General features: G+C 52.0%; 1 protein-coding gene across 1 annotated transcript in view; it reads right to left on the bottom strand.

The window, feature by feature from the left end:
* Positions 1 to 2746: 2746 nt before the first annotated feature.
* MSLN (mesothelin) overlaps positions 2747 to 18727 on the bottom strand; it is a 42162-nt gene continuing 26181 nt past the window's right edge. Inside the window, exons 15-29 of the mRNA XM_075899814.2 lie at positions 17648 to 17794; positions 17393 to 17442; positions 14761 to 14881; positions 14186 to 14271; positions 12891 to 13020; positions 11543 to 11733; positions 10723 to 10813; positions 8356 to 8467; positions 7555 to 7739; positions 6803 to 6949; positions 6450 to 6583; positions 5340 to 5473; positions 4826 to 4920; positions 3662 to 3848; positions 2747 to 3183 (exon numbers count right to left, since the gene is read on the bottom strand). Of these exons, the coding sequence (XP_075755929.2) occupies positions 3089 to 3183; positions 3662 to 3848; positions 4826 to 4920; positions 5340 to 5473; positions 6450 to 6583; positions 6803 to 6949; positions 7555 to 7739; positions 8356 to 8467; positions 10723 to 10813; positions 11543 to 11733; positions 12891 to 13020; positions 14186 to 14271; positions 14761 to 14881; positions 17393 to 17442; positions 17648 to 17794 (1905 nt within the window). The 3' untranslated portion in view covers positions 2747 to 3088. The remainder of the gene's footprint in view (positions 3184 to 3661; positions 3849 to 4825; positions 4921 to 5339; positions 5474 to 6449; positions 6584 to 6802; positions 6950 to 7554; positions 7740 to 8355; positions 8468 to 10722; positions 10814 to 11542; positions 11734 to 12890; positions 13021 to 14185; positions 14272 to 14760; positions 14882 to 17392; positions 17443 to 17647; positions 17795 to 18727) is intronic.

An 18727-nucleotide genomic window follows, 5' to 3' on the forward strand; every position in this document is an offset into this window, starting at 1 on the left:
GGGAAGGGGCACTTCAGGATTTGTCTCTTCCCTCCAGGCCCTCTAGCTTCATAGTTTCTTACCACGTGAGTTGAAGAGATTCTTACACATCTTGCTGAGGGCAAGTTGATGGGGCTAGTAGATTAAGTAAGTGCTCTTCCATCTGAGGAACGTCTAACCCTCAGTGAGTGGTGACTTGTGGGGCTTTCATTAAACATGCAAGTGGGGTGGTCAACGGAAAAATGGGGCAGGTGTTGGGGGGAGGAGAAGGTTAGCCAATAACAGTCTATCCCCAAAAGTCCACCCCAGGTTTTGCACAATGTCCCATTCACATTGGAACACCCCACTTTGGAGCCGTTATTCTGCTCTCCAGAGATCTCCAGCTAGCATTATATTTTTCAATACAGTTGTAAAATTTTTTACCTCACAACTGATCCTTGGGGCATGTCTTCACTATGGACTGGATCAATGGGCAGCAATCGATTCAACGGGGGTTGACTTATCATGTCTACTATAGACATGCTAAATTGACTGCCGAGCACTCTCCTGTTGATTGCGGGACTCCACCAAAATGAGAAGAGTAGGCGGAGTCAACGGGAGAGCATCAGCGGTCGACTTACTGCAGTGAAGATACCGGTAAGCAGACCTATGGACGTTGACTTCAGCTACATTATTCGAACTAGTTCAACAGCCCACAGTAGTGTAGACAAGGCCTTAGCAAGCAAAGTCCTGTAGTACAGGATTGCCTTGCTCATATTCAGCTAACATTCAACTCTCCAAATGTATAAACTGTGATGCTTTCAAGCTGGGAAGCCTCATTGATCCATAGTTAATTGCTCGTATGTTATCGGAAAAAGGAGGCCTGTAAACACAATAGGAGGCAAAAGTGGTAGATTGCGTAGCTATGTACTTGGGTGAAATATATGGGTCTATCTCCCTGGAATGCTTTTACTTTCTTCTCCCTCTCCCTGCTTTTGACCAGAAAGTCAATCCCGGCCCCGAGAATCCTTCCCACTGAAAGTTTTGCGGCACCTGGTACATGCCCTGAGAATTTTCTCTCTTGACAAATCGACATTTTCTGATGAAAACAAAACAAAACCCAGAACAACCAACACACTGAAAATTTTCCAGGCAGCTCTTCTTTGACCCCTGCAGCCCAGCTCCAGTGCCTGCCCATGGTGAGGATGGTCCTTTACCATCTCCTGAACATCTGGACTCTCCTCAGCTCCCCTGCAAGTGACGTCAGCTGTAGGAATAGCAGCAGCAACAGGCTGCCTTCCACTCCACCACCTCTGGTCTCCACTCAGGTTGGGGTATCCTGGCGGGGGACACGGGCCGTGAGTGGTGCCCTCTTGACAGCAACACCCCGGCTGGCCTCCACACACCCACCCTGATCCTCTGGGAGTGTCAGCAGCAGAGGAGGAGGCTGGGGTCATCTGAGTTTCTTCCCATCTCTGTCCACCCTCTCCCCACATCAAGGGGAACTAGCCAGTGACACCAGACTTCACGGTCTCCCAGGCTCTCTGTCAGCTGCCTAATAGGAGAGGAAACATGGCTCCAGTCTGTCGCTGGTGGACCATGCAGGGGGCCTGGTTAGAGCCACAGCTCTACTTACAGGGACCATGCACACAACGACCCCATCGTAGATTTGCCCGTTTCTCTGCTTCAGCCCCTGCGTTTGTTGCAAAGTCTCATTGAGCCGTGGCCTTATGTTGGCAGTGAGGTTGGTTGGAGGGGTTCTCCATCTCCCGTCCCCGTCCAGCAGGCACCTGGCACGCTCTGGGCATGGCGTAAATCATAACAACGGCCTGTTGAATAAAGTTGTGTGAAACTGAACTCCCAATGCCCCGGGCAGGGCAATTCATCAGTCAGCTCACGTCTCAGTCTGGTGTCCAGCGCCGGTTCCTGACGGCATGGACAGGGAAAGCGAGTCAAACCAGCTTAGCTGACTCATTGAGGCCGGTAGGGACAGTATCACGTTTTCACTGCTCACTGACGTGCGAAATAGCTGAGCGTGGAGAAGAGGATTAAACTCTCCCCATTCAGGAGAGGCCAGGGTGGAACAACTTCCGCTTTCACCAGCAAGGCTAAATGCCATCAGAAGCGTCAGCCACCATGGGGTGGGGCCCGGACATTTATTTTGGCCAAGACTCACCATTTAAACCCTCAGAGGGGGGAGACGTGTTAGTCTGTAGCTTTACAACCAACGAGTGGTCCTGTGGCATGTAAGCCTTGGTATACACTAGGGCGTTATTTCAAAATCACCCCATAAGTCGAATTAATAAACGGTGCGTCCACACGACCAGGCCTGTTATTTCAAAATCTGTACTCCTGTTTTCCTCAGGGAACAAGGCTTACTTTGAAATCCCGTTAGTGTGGATGCTCCTGTGCTGCTATTTTGAAATAACTTCTCCCCAGAGGCATTCGAACTAATTACTCCCCAGTGCTTCCCAGGGCTCTACGTTGAGTAGCGCATCCGCGTTTCTACTCCAACTCATCTGACGAAGTTTTCTTTACTCCCGAAAACTCATGGTCATTTCAACCCTGTTTTGTGTACCACAGAACTGAGCATGGCGTCTTGCTTCTGCGATTTTCAGCCCATTTCCTTTATTTTTTTTAAAAACCACCTAGCGATTTCCATGCGCACTCCCCAGCTCCTTATATAGACAGCAAGCTTCCAATAAATAAATGATTAAACATGCACACTCTCCCGCTACCAGCCCACCCGCTAGCCCCTTTGCCTACTAGGCTAATATCATTCAGTGTGTGAGGTAAGATTACGTTTCTTTATTATTTGCATCATGTGGCAGGACTTATGGGCCCCAGCCACGGAGCAGGATAGCAGGGCACTTGGTGCTGTACAAATGCCGAACACGCAGCGAGGCCCTGCCTGGAAGAGCTGACACATCTTGTTTTCTAACCGAACTGCTGTTTGTTATAACGAATACCAAAAGGAAAGCTGCGAAGAAGGCGCCTGACCCCCCCCCCCCCCCACGGTGCCGGCTGCTTCCGGTTTCTCCCTCAGTTGTGTGTTCCTGGGTCCCGCGGCGACGCGCGGTTGCGAAATCAAGGCATCGCTCCGCCTTCCCGTTGGCTGAGGTGAAGATTCTCAGGACAGGAATGAAGTCAGCAGGACACTGAGGAGCAGGGCAGGCAGGAGGCAGGAAGCGCTGACGCGGGTGCTCCAAGAGGCCGTCGTTGGCTCTAGAGAAACGAGAAGCAACGTGGCGGCTGAGGAACAGAAAGCTCGGCAGCCATTTAAATCCGCCATTTCCCGTCCTGTCTGGAGACACCCAGGGAAGCCTACGAGCCCCCTGGCTAGAATTTCGGAGCAACTGACATCTCCCTCCCAAATCATCCACCCCGTGTGTCACTGAACCTCCGCCCCATGCTGGAACGGGCCGGCGTGGAAGGGCATAGCTGGTCCTAGTGAGATCTCAAGCCAGAAGGGACGTTCTCAGTCCAGCAGTTGGAGCACTCATCTGAATACCGGCCCTCTCTGCTTAGATTCCAAGTCCTGGTCCATCACGGCACAGGATCATGCAGCCAGATCCCCTTTACTGATGTGCAATGGTGAAACCTCCCAGGCAGACCGAGTTGTGCTTGTTTGCTCCCTGGGTTATCAGAAAAAGGGGTATTTAAGCCCAGTTCATGGAAACCCAAAGCCCCGTGTGTTTCATACTTTCCAGCTTGGGGGGGAGACTGATGTAGCCATCTGGGATTCCCCCTGTGATCCCAATGTCCAGTTTATCCAGCTCGGACTGTCTCTGCAGCCGGATCCAGTCCTGGGCAGGTGAATTGTACTGTTGGCCTTTCAGATCTTTGAGATTGAGACCCAGCAAGCCCCGGATGTCGCCAGCGGTTAGTTTCTAGGGGGAAAGCAAAGTAGTGGAGTTGAGGGCCAGCTCTTCCACGGGGGCGCCAGGACTGCAGGTGAAATGTCACGTTGCCAATAATATTTCTGGGCCCCCTGCAACCAGCCCCACCCTGCCCTGCTCCCCCACCAGGCTTCCTGGCTCCCCCCCCCAGCCCAGCTGAGCCATGCGCCAGGCTCCTGTCCCCAGCCCCCACCGCAGTCCAGCTGGACCATGTGTCGACTCGACCTCTCTCTGCATAGCGTTGGGCTTCCACCTTCCACCCAACCCCCCTGCAGCGCACTGGGACATCCTGACCCCGAAACATCTGTGGTCCTTCCAGATCACGGATGGTGCTGGACCAGAGAGTTCTGGTTTGTAAGGTGCAACCTGTCGAAGGCTTGGGAAGTAACCAGGCCGGCCGACAGGCCAGGGGAGGAGGCAAAGGGGCAACTGCCCAGGCCCCGATGATTCCAAAGGGCCCGGGGCTCCCGGCCACCGATGTGCTACTGCAGCAGCGGCTGGAGCCCTGAGCCCTTTAAATTGCCAAGGAGCCACTAGCCCCGCCCCTTCTGCCTGAGGCCCCGCCCTTTCCAGGAGGACGGAGCCCCGCCCCTCCTCCGCCTTACCCAGGGGGACGACAATTCTCTCAGCCCCTCTGCAAGTAACCACTTTGGGACCGTTTTTAAAGAGGCGTTTGTAACGTGCTTCGCAGAACGGGGCCCCGGCCCCGCCCACCGCTGCTACTGGCCAGTCTGACCTCAGGAGAGTCCCCAAGTCTGGCGCCGAGCCAGGCCCGCCGCAGCCTCCCTCCGGCTCTCCCGTGCCACTCCTCTGCGTTGGACTCGCCCGGGCCTGACTCCAACCTCTCAGCGCTTCCACACGGGAGGAACGGCCCGGAGTGTGGGGGGAGGGAAGTCCTGCGGGACACGGGTGCAGGCGGGATCCGGCCCGATGTGCGTGAGGGAACGCTCCGTCGCCCTCACACTCACCAGAATGGAGTCTTTCCTCAGGCTCATGAAGGTGCCGACGTCCATGTTCACGTTATCCCTGCTGAGCGCGCTTAGGTCTTCGCCCGGGGCGCCGGCTGGGGCGGGAAAGAAACACAGTCACAGTTGTGCGGCGTGGGAGTAACTGCAGCGCCCAAAGAGGCAGCCCGTTCCCAGGCTACATGGGCCTTTCTCGCCAGAGAGTGCGGATCCTATGGCCCGGACCTGTGATTCACGCCGGCCTGGGACTCGCAGCCTCCACGAGCACTGGCAGAACTCTCCCAGAGATGGAGACTAATTCATCATGCCCGTGTCTAGCACTAGTCCTGCCTCAAGTTGCCCCGCCAGACTGTAAAACAGGGCCTGAATCCAGAGACTCAAATCCAGCCCTCCCGAAATGCCCCCCCTCCCCCCCCCGGATCCAAACTCTCTCAGACTCTGTGGAAGTTGAGGCCGGAAGGCTCAGCCCCTCTCTTCTGTCCGTAAGGCTTCACCGGGGCCCTGCAGGCCTGCTTACGGAGGTATGGCTTGATGAGGTTGTAATACGCCGGGAGCTGGCTGCGCTTGTCGGCGAACGCTTGGTTCGCTTTGGGGTACAGGATGTCTTTGGTAGCCTGAGGACAGGCGGACGGGTCCAGCGAGTTGGCCCTTCTGCAGAAAAGCGAAGACAAAAGCCGGCATCACGTCACCCGTCGGAAATGCTGCACCACGGCAAACAAGTGTCTGAGCTTCTTGTGGCTGTCTGCCCCCAAACCCGCTTGGGATGGGGTGTCTGCCCTGCACTGGCCCTTTAAGGGTTAAAACCCAGCCCTGGGAAAGGGCTGGCACCGTGGGTGGAGCCAGCAGCTGTGGCAGGTGGTATCAGCCAATTAGGGCCCAGCTGAGGGCTGTATAAATAAAGGCTCCTGGACTGCAGGAAACTCAGACTCACTCTTGCTCCAGCTGGGGAGCAGGAGGGATTGGCTGCCAGGGAAGCTGGGGGGTTCCTGAGACAGAGCAGGGCTGGGGAGCTGTGGCCAGGCAAACTCCCAGGCTGCAGGCCTGAGACAAGGCCTGTGGGTACTAGGGCTGTAGGGGACCGCAGGTCCACACCCCCTTGTGTATGAGCAGTGGCCATTACAGACGGCAGTTTGCCCCTGAGGCAGGGGCTAGATGAAGACCGGCAGGGGGTCACTGAAGCAAGGTGGGGATAGGGGGTCCCCAGAGGGAGAGAACCCCAGAGTGTGGGTGCACGGTGGCAGGGCAGTACCCAGAGGGGAGGGCGCCACAGTCTTGGAGGACGTGGGTCCTAACACAGAAGTGAAGGAAAAATACAACACAGTGGGGAGACACCAGTGGAAAAGGGGGCGCTCCAGAGCTGAGAAGCTAATTCCCAGAGCCTCCAGCAGGAGGCGCCCGCGGCAGTGAGGCCCACCGTGTTACTCCACTGAGAAAAGTCACCGGTTGTAGCCAAGAAAATAAGCTAAAACTCAGAGACAAGTCAAGTGACGTCCCCAAGGCCACATGCCAGAGAAGTGGCAGAGCTGGGGGGCCAGCTCCTTGCTATGCTGCTTCCTGGGTCGGTTTGCGGTAGGGATCTGGGCTGGCTGGGAGAACAGAAACAAAGAAGACCGCCTCCTCCACTCACTTGAGGGTGTCGGGGTCTATCATTTGCAACTGGGGCTCCGTCAGAAGGCATATGTATCGCGTGCCGATGGCGTTCAGAGCCGTGATGTTCAGCGGGTTTCCCAGGCTGATGTATTTTGTGATGATGAAAGCCGCCTGCGAAGGGTTTGAAAAAGAAGCCGAATAACCTGGAAGTCTTTCTCCCTCCCCGGCCCCTCGCGGGAAGCCAATGTCCCCTCCGTGCAAAACACGACTGGAAAAGCCTGGTCCGGCCATCCCGGCAGGACTACCCGACTTTGAATACGATAAGCAGCCCCCAATGAAACCAGGCCCCCCAAACGCTGGCGCCCCCCCGGTGGGCGGGGAACTAGTTACCTGGTCGTTGGGCGGCTCGTTGCTCAGCAGGAAGGCGAGTGTGTCCGCGGAGGTGAGGTTCCATTTTTTAATTTCGTCGAAGGTGACCAGGGAGGCGATGGCCCCGAGGTTGCGGATGACCTTGTCAGGGTACCCGTTGGGATACAGCTGGGGACAAACGGATGGTTAATCCCGGCGACGCAGTGTGTTTTTCGGAGGGCGCATGACGGCGGTGGGGCCAGGGAGAAGCAGGGCCAGCAGGGAGGCGCACGAAACGGTCTGTTTGCTTTCCCCACGCGCTCTCCCGTTCCTCGCGTACGCTCCGTGTCTCTCTTTCACCCACACTCACGGCCTGGGCCGGCTCCGGCTCCTCCCTCACGCCAGCCGCCGTGGGACGGGGACAGCTGGACATGGTCTCTGGACCTCTGACAGCGAGGTGCTAGCAGACCCACCGCTGGGGGGCCCGGTAATTGCTCTGGGGCCTGGCAATTCAAAGGGGGTGGTGGCTGGACCCTGGGTGCTTTAATCTGCATTTGGAGCGCCACATGGCACACTCCAGGGCTGCCTGGGGAAGCCGGAATGCCATGCGCTGGAGGGGGACACAGCTGGGGTGGTGTGAAGGGTTGCCTTTGGCCCCGCCCCTTCCCATGAGGCCCCGCCCCTTCCCCATGAGGCTCCGCCCCTTCCAGGAGCGCAGAGCCAGCCTCGCTGCACCTGGTCTGGGCTCCACCTATTCGTGCACGGGGTTGTGCTGCCCTGCAGCCCGGCCTTACCTCATCCAGCTTCTTCTTCAGCACGGCCAACTGCTGGTCGGTGAAGGGGTAGTGCGACATTTGGGCCAGGTGCTCCACCAGGGTGACCCCCTGCAAGCAGGCCTGTAATTCCTCCGGGGTGTAGTAGATGGGCATGAGCTCATCCATCACCACTGCCTCGGTAATGTTCTTGTCCGGCGGGCACTCTGTCGGGGCACGGATCCGACAGCGCCGGCGTTACGGGCCGTCTCACCGCCCTGCCTTGTCGCTACCCCACCACCCCCGGCGCGGGTGAGGACCGCTGGCGCTCGGCGGAGCCTGCAGGGGGCGCTGTGGAGCACCCGTCCTGCAGCAGCATCACAAACCCTCCAGGAACGGAGGCGCCCAGCCGGCGGGCGGCCCTTTGGGCGAGTGAAGGGAGCGGGTGGGCGAAGGCTTCTCCCCTCCACTTCCCTTGCCCCAGCCATTGCACCTGACCATGGAGCCCTTCCAAGCGGTGGGGATATGCCCAGCTCGGCCGGGGGATACAAACGTGGGTCTCCTTGGACCCGCCAGCCCTCTGGAGCAGTGACCTGACGCTAGGCACCACGGACAGCCCTTTGCCTTCTTCCGTCTCCACACACGAAGCTCTAACTCGGGGTCTTATTAAGAGCCAGGTGCCTCCCCCATTCCCAGGCCCGTGCATGGGGCTGGGTTGTCCGGGGGGGGGGGGGGATTTTCCCAGGAGGAGCTCCGTTTGGACGTTCGCAGGGGGCCCCAGACGACGACATCCCCCCCCGAGTCCCATCACCAGGCACAGGGACTAGGACACGCCCCACGTACCAGCAGCGCGCTTCCTCCTGGAGGGCAGGAGGTTTTGAACCATGGCAGCCAGCTGCTCCCTGGGCAAAGGCAGATCATGCACAAAGCTTTTCAGCCAAGGGGTTAACACGGCCTGCAAAGAAAATCAATCGGCATGAAGGCGAGGCAGGCGGCACCGGGGTGTTTCTCTACCCGCTTACATAGCCAGGGACCTTGACACTCAGCAAAACGCCTGGGAGTATTATGGAGACTAGCACGTACCACTTCCCGCTCCAGGCTAGTGACCAGCCTTTGGGGAGCCAAGGAAATCGCTCCATGGCACCAGGCCCGAAGAAATGGGAGACTTTCGAAGGCTCAAGCAAGTGTGGTACGTTCCATTCTCTAGGGGGCAGTGGTGGGCACACAAGCTACTCGCAAAGGCAACGTGACTTTAAACCAGTGTTTCTTAAACTTTTTAAGACTGAGCAACACCAACAATAATTCTTTTTATGAGGATTTTTTGTTGAGCAAAAAACAAAAAAACCAAAAACCGTCGCCTGTCCTTTTAAGGGCCTTCCACCTTCCACGACACACCTCCAACTGCCTCCTTGCACACACTTTAAGAAACACAGTTTACGAAACACTGCTTTAAATCATAGAATCACAGCACACTAGAACTGGAAGGGACCTCGAGAGGTCATCGAGTCAAGTCCCCTGCCCTCATGGCAGGACCAAGTACCATCTAAAGCAATGTTTCTGAACCTTTTTTTTAAATAAAGTACCCCTTTTTCAAAAAAAAAAAAAATTGTAAGTACCCCCAGTACCTGCAATTTTCAGACACACCATTTTTTTTCTACCATTGTAACGCATTTGTTTAAACAACTTAGTCGTAGCCAGGGAGGCGATTAAATTTTTGGGTGTAAAAAGTACAAAAATAATAAAATGCTGTAAAACTTAAAACAAAAATTCAGTTTTCTCCAAATTTCAGTTGTGATGACGTACTCCCGACTTCCCTTGTGTACCTCTAAGGGTGCTTGTAACACTGGTCTAGATCATCCTTGATAGATTTCTGTCTAACCTGCTCTTAAATATTTCCAAAGATGGAGATTCTACAACCTCCCTAGGCAATTTATTCCAGTGTTTGACCACCCTGACAGGTAGGACGTTTTTCTCAATGTCCAACCTAAACCTCCCTTGCTGCAGTTTAAGCCCCTTGCTTCTTGTCCGATCCTCAGAGGCCAAGGAGAACAATTTTTCTCCCTCCTCCTTGTCCTTTTAGATACTTGAAAACCGCTCTCATGTCCCCTCTCAGTCTTCTCCGTTCCAAACTAAACAAGCCCAGTGCTTTCCAATAAGATGGCATAACTTTTACCAATGGCCACCAATAGCATTACTGCAATCTACAGGTTGAACCTCTCTAGTTCACCCTCGGGACCTGACCAATTCTGAATCAGAGAATTTGCCAGACCATGGGAAGTCAATATTGTCTAGCAGCAAGACCAACACTTCCTCTGCTTGCTGGGCTCTTAAAAGACGTTTAGGGGTAAATCGAAGCTAAAGAACAGCCCAGAACACTGAGAGCCAGGACTGGTGGCTGGAAACAAACTTTATGGGACTGCGGGAAACTTGGCCGCACCCAAGCTAAGTGGACATGCAGCTCACTGAAATCATGCCGGACCATGGATGTTCCTGGACCAGAGAGTTCTGGACTAGAGAGGTTCAATCTGTAGAGAGTGATAATGATCTAGATTGCTGTTATTCCAAGTTTCACAGGAAACTGGGTGCTTAGTGCAGCAATCACATCACTTCACATACACACAGACTGTGTCTAGACTGGCATGATTTTGCGGAAATACTTTTAATGGAAACGTTTTTCCGTTAAAAGTATTTCCGCCAAAGAGCATCTAGATTGGCAAGGATGCTTTTGTGGAAAAAGTGCTTTTGCGCAAAAGCATCCATGCCAATCTAGACGTGCTTTTGCGCAAGAAAGCTCCGATGGCCATTTTAGCCATCGGGCTTTCTTGCACAAAAAATTAAGATGCCTGTCTACACTGGCCCTCTTGCACAAGTATTCTTGCGCAAGAGGGCTTATCCCTGAGTAGGAGCGTGAAAGTATTTGTGCAAGAAGCACTGATTTTGTACATTACAAAGTCAGTGTTCTTGCACAAATTCAAGCGGCCAGTGTAGACAGCTGGCAAGTTTTTGCCAGTCTAGATGCACCCACACAGTGCTATAAAGCCAAGCCTTGCCCGTACTTAGCAAAACTGACTAAAGCTATTTGCAACAGGGGCTTGCTTTTGCACTGGTAACATAAACGGGAGTTTTCCATCAATTTCACTGGGAGCAAAATCAGGCCATATGCACTTTGGACACTCCAGGAAGCTGCAAGATGCCCCATTTGTAACATACCTGAGGGATCTTTTGTAAGATACTCCGATCAAATATGCGGAACAGTCCACGGAGCTCGTGCAGGGTAGAAGCTGACCATTTTGAAGGAGGCCTGAAAGCAAAACAAAAAATCATGTTGTATCAGCTTCCTGATGAGGGAGATCTACTTTGGAATCCTCTTTACAAGAGGAGCTGTGGGGATCCAATGACTTCCCATGCAGCAGTCGGCTCACAACCAGGACGAGAACTGCAGGTCTCCAAAACTCACAGGTTAGTGTTCAGCTATTAGACCAGCCTAGCTCCACACTGCCACCAGAATCAGAGTCAAAAACTCCAAGGTTCAGAAAAGTTCGGTTAACTTAGGCCACATTTTCACTCCACAGAAGATCGCCACTCCAGCGGTTGATCTTCCGGAGTTTGATTTAGCGAGTCTAGCGAAGATTTGCTAAATCAAACTCAGAGGGTACCCATGCTGACGTCCTGTACTCCTGCTCTTGCCAGGAGTAAGGGAAGCCGACAGGTGTGTTTGCTCCCATCAGCCTCCTTCTGTGGCTACACCACCAAACTGGGCTTTAGGTAAGCCAACTCCAGCTATGTACTCTACACAGCTGGAGTTGCCCATCTTAAGCAGAGCTGCCAAGACTAATGTAGACCTGGCCTTTTTTCTCCCCACCCCGAGTCCCTCTTGCACCTGCCTTTCCAGGTGTTGGGCAGGATCTGATGGGCTGAGATTGTAAAGAGAAATGGCCGTTCACACTAGATTTATGATCCACCTAGAAACAGGCAAGAAAACGTCATCTGAGCCGATGTGCAAAGGGAGCAAATCCAATGGCAATCCTACCCGAACGGAGTGCTTCCATTTCTGATGACATCTCTAATAGCCTCTTCTTGACCGGGTGTGAAGGACTGACACTGATTTAACTGCAGCAGCAAACTCCCACCGGAACTTCTGATGTATTCTTCACCAAGGTCACAAACCAGGTGACCCAGAACTTCTGCATGTTCTTCACTCACGCCAGTGTCAGGAATGTTCTAGTTTAATACAATAGATGTGTTCGGTCAAAAGGGGAGAACAGTAACTCTGGAGAATTCACAGAGCAGCTGACACTTCTTATTTCAGGGGGAGAGGGAGAGAGATTGGATTGTGGCTTGAATTCCACCCACAAGCCCTCGGTAAAGAGGCCAGGCTTGGGATGTGTGGATTGGATTGGTGCTTCCCCCAAATTCCTGGCGAGATGTAGCTTGAGCCTCTCTATCCTTTCTGCAAAGTTTCCTGCTGCGCACACTAAGGATCCAAGATGGGAAATCAACCCTCATGCTTCCCGGCTCAGTTCTTCAGGGGTCAGGAAGGAATCTTCCCTCTCCTGTTCAGCTCTGCACACGGGGCTGGGTGCATTAGGGGATAGGGCAGTTTTGTCGAGGTAACAATCCTGCCTTTTTGTGGATTGCTCCCTGGAAGGACCTTTCCTCTTTCTCCCCTCCTGCTGCTGACCCTAAACCCTTCCTCTGGTACTGAACTGGGGTAAGATACTGGACAAGATGGAGGAATGGGCTGGATCCAGGATGTCTCCTAGGGATGTTTCCTGCTTCTACATTCTCAAAACATCTGAGATTCACATTTTCAAAGGCAGAGAACGTCCTTCCTATGGCATTATCCCAAATCTATGGCCACAATCCCCCCGGTGTCACTTGCTACAGTCTGTGACTGCTAAGAACTCAGCCCTCCTTGGTTCAGAGCTCAGATCTCCCTGCTCAAATCCATAAGTCTGTGACACTAGAGCTAAAGGACACCGCCAACTAGCTCCTAGCAGTATAGGGCTTATGCCACACAGGTGAACCGTTCTGAGTCCATCCCACCAAGAGGCGACATTTTCACACAAGCCTCATTACAGTTATGTACTGAATCTCATACAGCTCACGGGTTTGGTACAGGAGAAATGTACAGTGCCCTCAGCAGCTGCACGGTGGCTGGGCAAATTTCTATGATCCAACAGCCTTGGAGGTGGGGATGTAGAGAAAGGCTATGCAGCCTACAATACAGAGTCTGGGTTCCATTGATTTGCAACATTCATTCCCATTAAAGTGTAAGAATTTAAACTCTGCCCCTTTTCCCGGTTTGCAGATGCACAGTCCTTGTTCTCAGCCCACCGTCCAGTTCCGGGGACCCTGGCTCCTTACTGAATGCGTACCAAACAAGCTAAGGCGTCCGATAGCAGCTGTTTCCGCTGTGGGGAATCTCTCTGTAGAAGGTCAATGTTTGCTTCCCCAACGTTCCTGACGTACTGTTGACAGCTTCCTGTCCCTGCGTAATCCGAAGGACTGGAAAAGCAAACACGCCATGAAATCACAGAGGATTTTACTGAGCAAAACATAGAATCGTAGAACACTAGGACTGGAAGGGACCTCGAGAGGTCATCAAGTCTGGTCCCTGGCCCTCCTGGCAGTACCAAGCACTGTCTTGATCATCCCTGACAGGTGTCTGTCTAATCTGCTCTTAAATATCTCCACTGATGGACATTCCACAACCTTCCTAGGCAACTTATTCCAGGTAGGAAGTTTTTCCTAATGTCCAACCTAATCCTCCCTTGCAGCAATTTAAGCCCATTGCTTCTTGTCCTATCCTCAGAGGTCAAGGAGAACAATTTTTCTCCCTCCTCCTTGTAACCCCCTTTTAGGTACTTGAAAGCTGCTATCCTGTCCCCTCTCAGCCTTCTCTTTTCCAGACTAAACAAACCCAATTGTTTCAGCCTTCTCTCATAAATCTTGTTCTCTAGAACATAAATAATTTTTGTTGCTCTTCTCTGGACCCTCTCCAATTTTTCCATACCTCTCCTGAAACTTGACCCAATCAGAGGGAGAAGAGAGACATAAGTTAGGGTCACATCCACTAAAGCCGACCCCCTGTCCTGTGTCCCATGTTCTATAGTCTGTGTCATATCTCAAACACTTTGTCCTCAAATGTGTGTCTCTTTTCAATTATTTTTCTCGCTGGGAAATTTACTTTGAAACCCAGCCTGGCTTTGTTCATGTCTGACGCTCTGAATACAGAAGCCAAAAGGATAACAGCCGAGTCGAGAAATTCTGCTGTGAAGTTTAGCTTTTCTGGCTCACTAGGGGTTGTATGTGAAAATATTCACAAAGCTGGAAAGTAATAAAAACCAAAGGGCTCTCTAGACAAAAAAGACCTTTTGCCTAGCAAGACAAAAATACCTTTTGCAAAGCAATCCGTACCTTTCTTAGTAATATCCCCTAGATCGTTACAACTAAAAAGTTTTACGTCTAATTCGGTTTTCATATTTCTCAGCTTGTTTTCTTTTTGCATTTCACTCTACTTGGTTGACGTGGCCCACATACAATGAGAAGGCATGCACTATAAATGGATACAGACCGATGCATTGATCGGTAGCGTATGGAATTCAGTGGCGCTCTTCCTTATTTACACAGCTAAAATAAGGCTGCAAGATAAAAGGCTCTCTGAAGTTACCTTAAAAAGAGCAGCATGTCTTTAGGATAGTCATCCAAATCCTTGGGAATGCCGTTGAGGGTCACTCTCTTAACCAAACAACTTAGCTGAAAATAGACCAGAATCCACATGAAAGAGGAAAAAAACAACAAATCTCTTTTCTTGGGGAAAAAAACCCTAGGGAGAGTGGTATTGGGTTGGAAGAGGTTAAGATTCTTGCAAAACCTTGTTAGCCAGTCTTTGACCTGGTCCTTGCCAATATTCCCTCTAATTTTTTCCATATAAGCGCAGAATAAATTTTGTTTGCTGCACCAAGGTATGTGCAGATGTGCACCACCCGTAGAAACATATGCTGCTGCCTGTGGGTGCTCTGCTAATCAGCTGGATGCCACTTGAATCTCGGGTGGCCATCTATGTGTGCAACTTATAGGGAACATTGATCCTTGCCAAAGTCATGGCAGTGATTCAGAGTCACCTGTGGTCCCGAGCAAGGCTACACTCTCCCCCAGCGCATGGGGTTTTGGGTTCTTGATCGATGTGTTCTGCCTCTTCATGAGAATAGCGCAACGTGGCATCCCGTGGTCGTGGGGACTGACCTGGTCTTCGCCTAGCTTGACGTTCTTCTGCTTCATGGCTTGGGCCAGCTGCTGAAATCGCTCCGTTTCCATCTCATTGGCGGCTGCGCAGGTGAAGCCTTGGAGCACAGATGGGGATAGTCTGAAAGTTCAAAGGAAGCGAGTTGGGTGCGGTGCAGGAGGACTTCACGGCCGCTGCTGACCTCCTAGAATGAACACGCACACAGCAGCAGGCGCATCCCCTCCCAGCGCTCCTCCAAGCCCTGAGCTCCCCCACACGCGAGGTCCCCCGAATAACTTCAGAGGAGGAAGGATAGTTCTAGCCAAAGCGCCCTATTGCCCTTTCCCTGCTGCAGAGCAGAAGGCGGGGGCCAGCCAGAGAAGCATGATCCAGGGACGCAAAGAGGCAGACTCTGAGCAACAGCAATAGTCCCAAGAGAAGATGCCCGTGTGGGAGATAGAACACTAGGACTGGAAGGGCCCTCGAGAGGTCATCGAGTCCAGTCCCCTGCCCCCACGGCAGGACCCAGTACTGTCTAGACCATCCCTGATAGACATTTATCTAACCTGCTCTTAAATATCTCCTGAGATGGGGTTTCCACAACCTCCCTCGGCAATTTATTCCAGTGTTTCACCACCCTGACAGGTCGGAAGTTTTTCCTAATGTCCAACATAAACCTCCCTTGCTGCAGTTTAAGCCCCTTGCTTCTTGTTCTATCCTCAGAGGCCAAGAACATTTTTTCTCCCTCCTCCTTGTGACACTTTTTTAGATACCTGAAAACCGCTCTCATGTCCCCCCTCAATCTTCTCTTTTCCAAACTAAACAAGCCCAATTCTTTCACTCTTCCCTCATAGCTCATGTTCTCTAGACCTTTAATCATTCTTGTTGCTCTTCTCTGGGCCTTCTCCAATTTCTCCACATCTTTCTTGAAACATGATGCCCAAAACTGGACACAATACTCCAATTGAGGCCTACTCAGAGCACAGTAGAGCAGTGGAATGACTTCTCGTGTCTTGCTCACAACACACTAGTAGGGTTGCCAGATGGTTTGACCAAAAATACCCCCCCCCCAAAAAAAAACCACCAGGGGGGAAAAAAGTGGGAAGAACAAAGTTGTTGAGCAAAACAAACAAAAAAAGGACCCTGAAAGTTATTAACCAAAAAAAATAAAAATAACAATAAAAATAAAAACTAAACTAAATACAATAAACCAGTATTAAAACAGCATGGCCACTTTAAGTGCGAGGGGCAGAGGTTGAGCACTAAGACCCAGGGAAGGCATTGCTTCTCCTTGCTTCCCCTTGCTTCGGTCTTTTTGCCGATGGCCATCTTGTTTTCTTGATCAAGTCCCCCCCCAGGTAACCAGAAGGTCCGGGAGCAGGGGGACAGAGGGGACTAGGGGCCAGGCCCAGTTGCTGAGTGTGTCTTAGGGTTGCCAGGTGTCCAGTATTTTTGCCTCCTGGCAGGAAAAAAACCCAAAAAGTACCCGACATTTTAAGTGTCTGGTATTTTCTGAAATTTTTTTACTGGACAGGAGGCGAAAATACCAGACTGTCTGGGTCATTACCAGACACCTGGCAACCCTACCCCACAGATATCTCCACATTAGTTCTCCCAGACTGGGCTGCAGCCCTTACCAAGGGAATGGCTTTCCATATAAAAAAGCACATATAAATAAATCAGCATGAGCTTGATACTGATTTTATAGTTGCCCTGACACACAGCCACGGGAGTAGGGTTGCCAGGTGTCCAGTATTGACTCGGACAGTCTGGTATTTTCACCTCCTGGGAGTGAAAAAAAATCAGAAAATACCAGACACCTAAAATGTCCAGTATTTTCTGATTTTTTTTCCCTGCCAGGAAGTGAAAATATCAGACACCTGGCAACCCTACGACACACTCAGCAACTGGGCCCAGCTCCCGGGCCCCTCCCGGATCTCCCCCCTCCCCCCCAGTTCCACTTGCATGGTTCCACAGGGGAGCTCTCTTTCCGCACAGAGTAAGAAAATAAGATGGCCGCTGGCAAAAAGAAACCCCAAAGGCCTTAAAGGGGCCATGGTGGTTTTTTGTATTTTTGTATTTTTTGCTTAATAACTATGGGGGTCTTTTTTTTTCTTTTTTTTGCTCAACCGTGGGGGTTTTCAGGGTGGGGGGATGTTTGGTATTTTTGGTTAAACCATCTGGCAACCCTATGCAAGAGAGAGATGGTCCCTGTAATCTTGTAGTCATTGGACTAAAACCGGGCACTTAGGTGACATTTCTCACTCCAGGGTGTTTTCTACAGCCAGCCAAAGGCCCTTGAGAGGCAATGGGCCTGGGGCAGGAACTTCTGCCTACTGGGGGCAGAACCCCGTCTGTCAGGCTTTCAAGGCCTTTCTTTTCCTCATACTGTGGATGAATTTGAGGAGCACCTATGAATTGGGACAATGGGTCATGTAACCTACACACCTTCTGGGTGTGGTGCATTGGCCCACCTAGGGGCACTGAGATCACTGACAGAGAGAGCAAGTAGGAGTCTCCTCTACAGCGTTAGCTGAGAGCCAGCTGGTTTTTAGCTCAGGTGGTAGAGCCTCCGCTCCAGAGGTCCCTTGTTCGGTTCCGCCTCTCGGCGTTACACTCGGCACACAAGAAAAAGCAAAAAAGAAACGCTACCTGCTGAAGTTAGACTCCACCTTTAGTACATCGTTGAAAAACATGGCAGCCTGCAGAACCAAGTGAAAGAGAACATTAGTGTGACACCAAACTCTTCCCCTGCAGTGGAACCAAGCCAAAGAGAACGTTAGCGCAACACCAAGCTCCTCCCCCCACTTAGCGACATTCGGTGGAGTCTAGACAGCTCCTAGCGGCACAGTTTAACCACTACCCAGGCCCCCAACGGCCGGCAAAGGCAATGACAGGGTGGCTTACTTGTTCCCTGCTCCACAACTTCTGGTTGAGCTCTTGAACATCGGGCTTTTCGTCCCCAAAGGCCAGCCGTGATTTTGGAATGTAAATAGCCAGACTGTTTGGGATGTGTTTCACCAGGCTGACGGGGCTCCCGGCTGCTGAAGCAATCTGAAAAAAATGTAATAAACCCCAGGCGGAGGTTAAAAATAGCAATCATTGGAGAGGGAAGGACAGGTTGGAGAGAAGCCAGGAAGATGTCCCTCTGGTACGTGGGTGTTTGCCAGAGAATATATGCCAAGGAATGTTCCCTGCTTGGTGTATCTCGCCGACTGGGAGTGCTGCTATGCCCTGATGTTGTGGGACAGGTGACTCTGAAAGGTCTGCCAAAGACCAGTGGCCTATGGTGATGAGTTGATCTGTTTTGATGATGAGCTGCGGGACCCAGACTGACAAGCGAAGAAGAGTTCCTTGCCATGCCTGGCTTTATGCCTTAGCTTTGGTTAGCAAGCTAGAAATTGGAGGGGGAATCTATCTCTTCACTCTCTGTGAACATAGAGAAGATCTCAGCCTGCCCTGGTGCATGGGCTTTCTTGTGAGCAAGGAAATGTCCATTTCCTACTCTTCACACTCAGCACTGGCAAGCGAGAACAGCACAAACAACAATGTAGCTACAAGTGTGACTTGGTAGCATTCCAGCATTTGGTGTTCACTCCCTCCGGGGCATCTGGCATTGGCCACTGGCCTTTGGGCTGACCCCGTAGGGCCATTCTTATGTTCTTATGATCTGTGATCTATTTAGCAGGTCTTTACTAGACCCTCTAAATTGAACCCCAGGAGATTGATTTCCAGAGAATGGATCTCCTGGTAAGTGGAGGTAAGCCCTTAGTGGTTCAGAAGCCCAACCGTTGAGTCTGAATGCCAATCGACGGTCAGAGCTTCTCCTGCCAGCCTGTGAGCGCAAAGAGGGACGGGGAATTAACAGTGGTCTCTTTCTTGAATAGGTCTCATGTGAGCGTAAGAAGTAAAATCGTGGCCGGCCGAAAGGCTTGGCAGATGGGCTAATTCCCTGCAATTGCACGTAAAGGCACATCCGTGAGTTGG

The sequence above is a fragment of the Pelodiscus sinensis genome, chromosome 15 (assembly GCF_052426305.1).
Source record: "Pelodiscus sinensis isolate ZL-2025 chromosome 15, ASM5242630v1, whole genome shotgun sequence".
In the NCBI taxonomy this organism is placed as follows: domain Eukaryota; kingdom Metazoa; phylum Chordata; order Testudines; family Trionychidae; genus Pelodiscus; species Pelodiscus sinensis.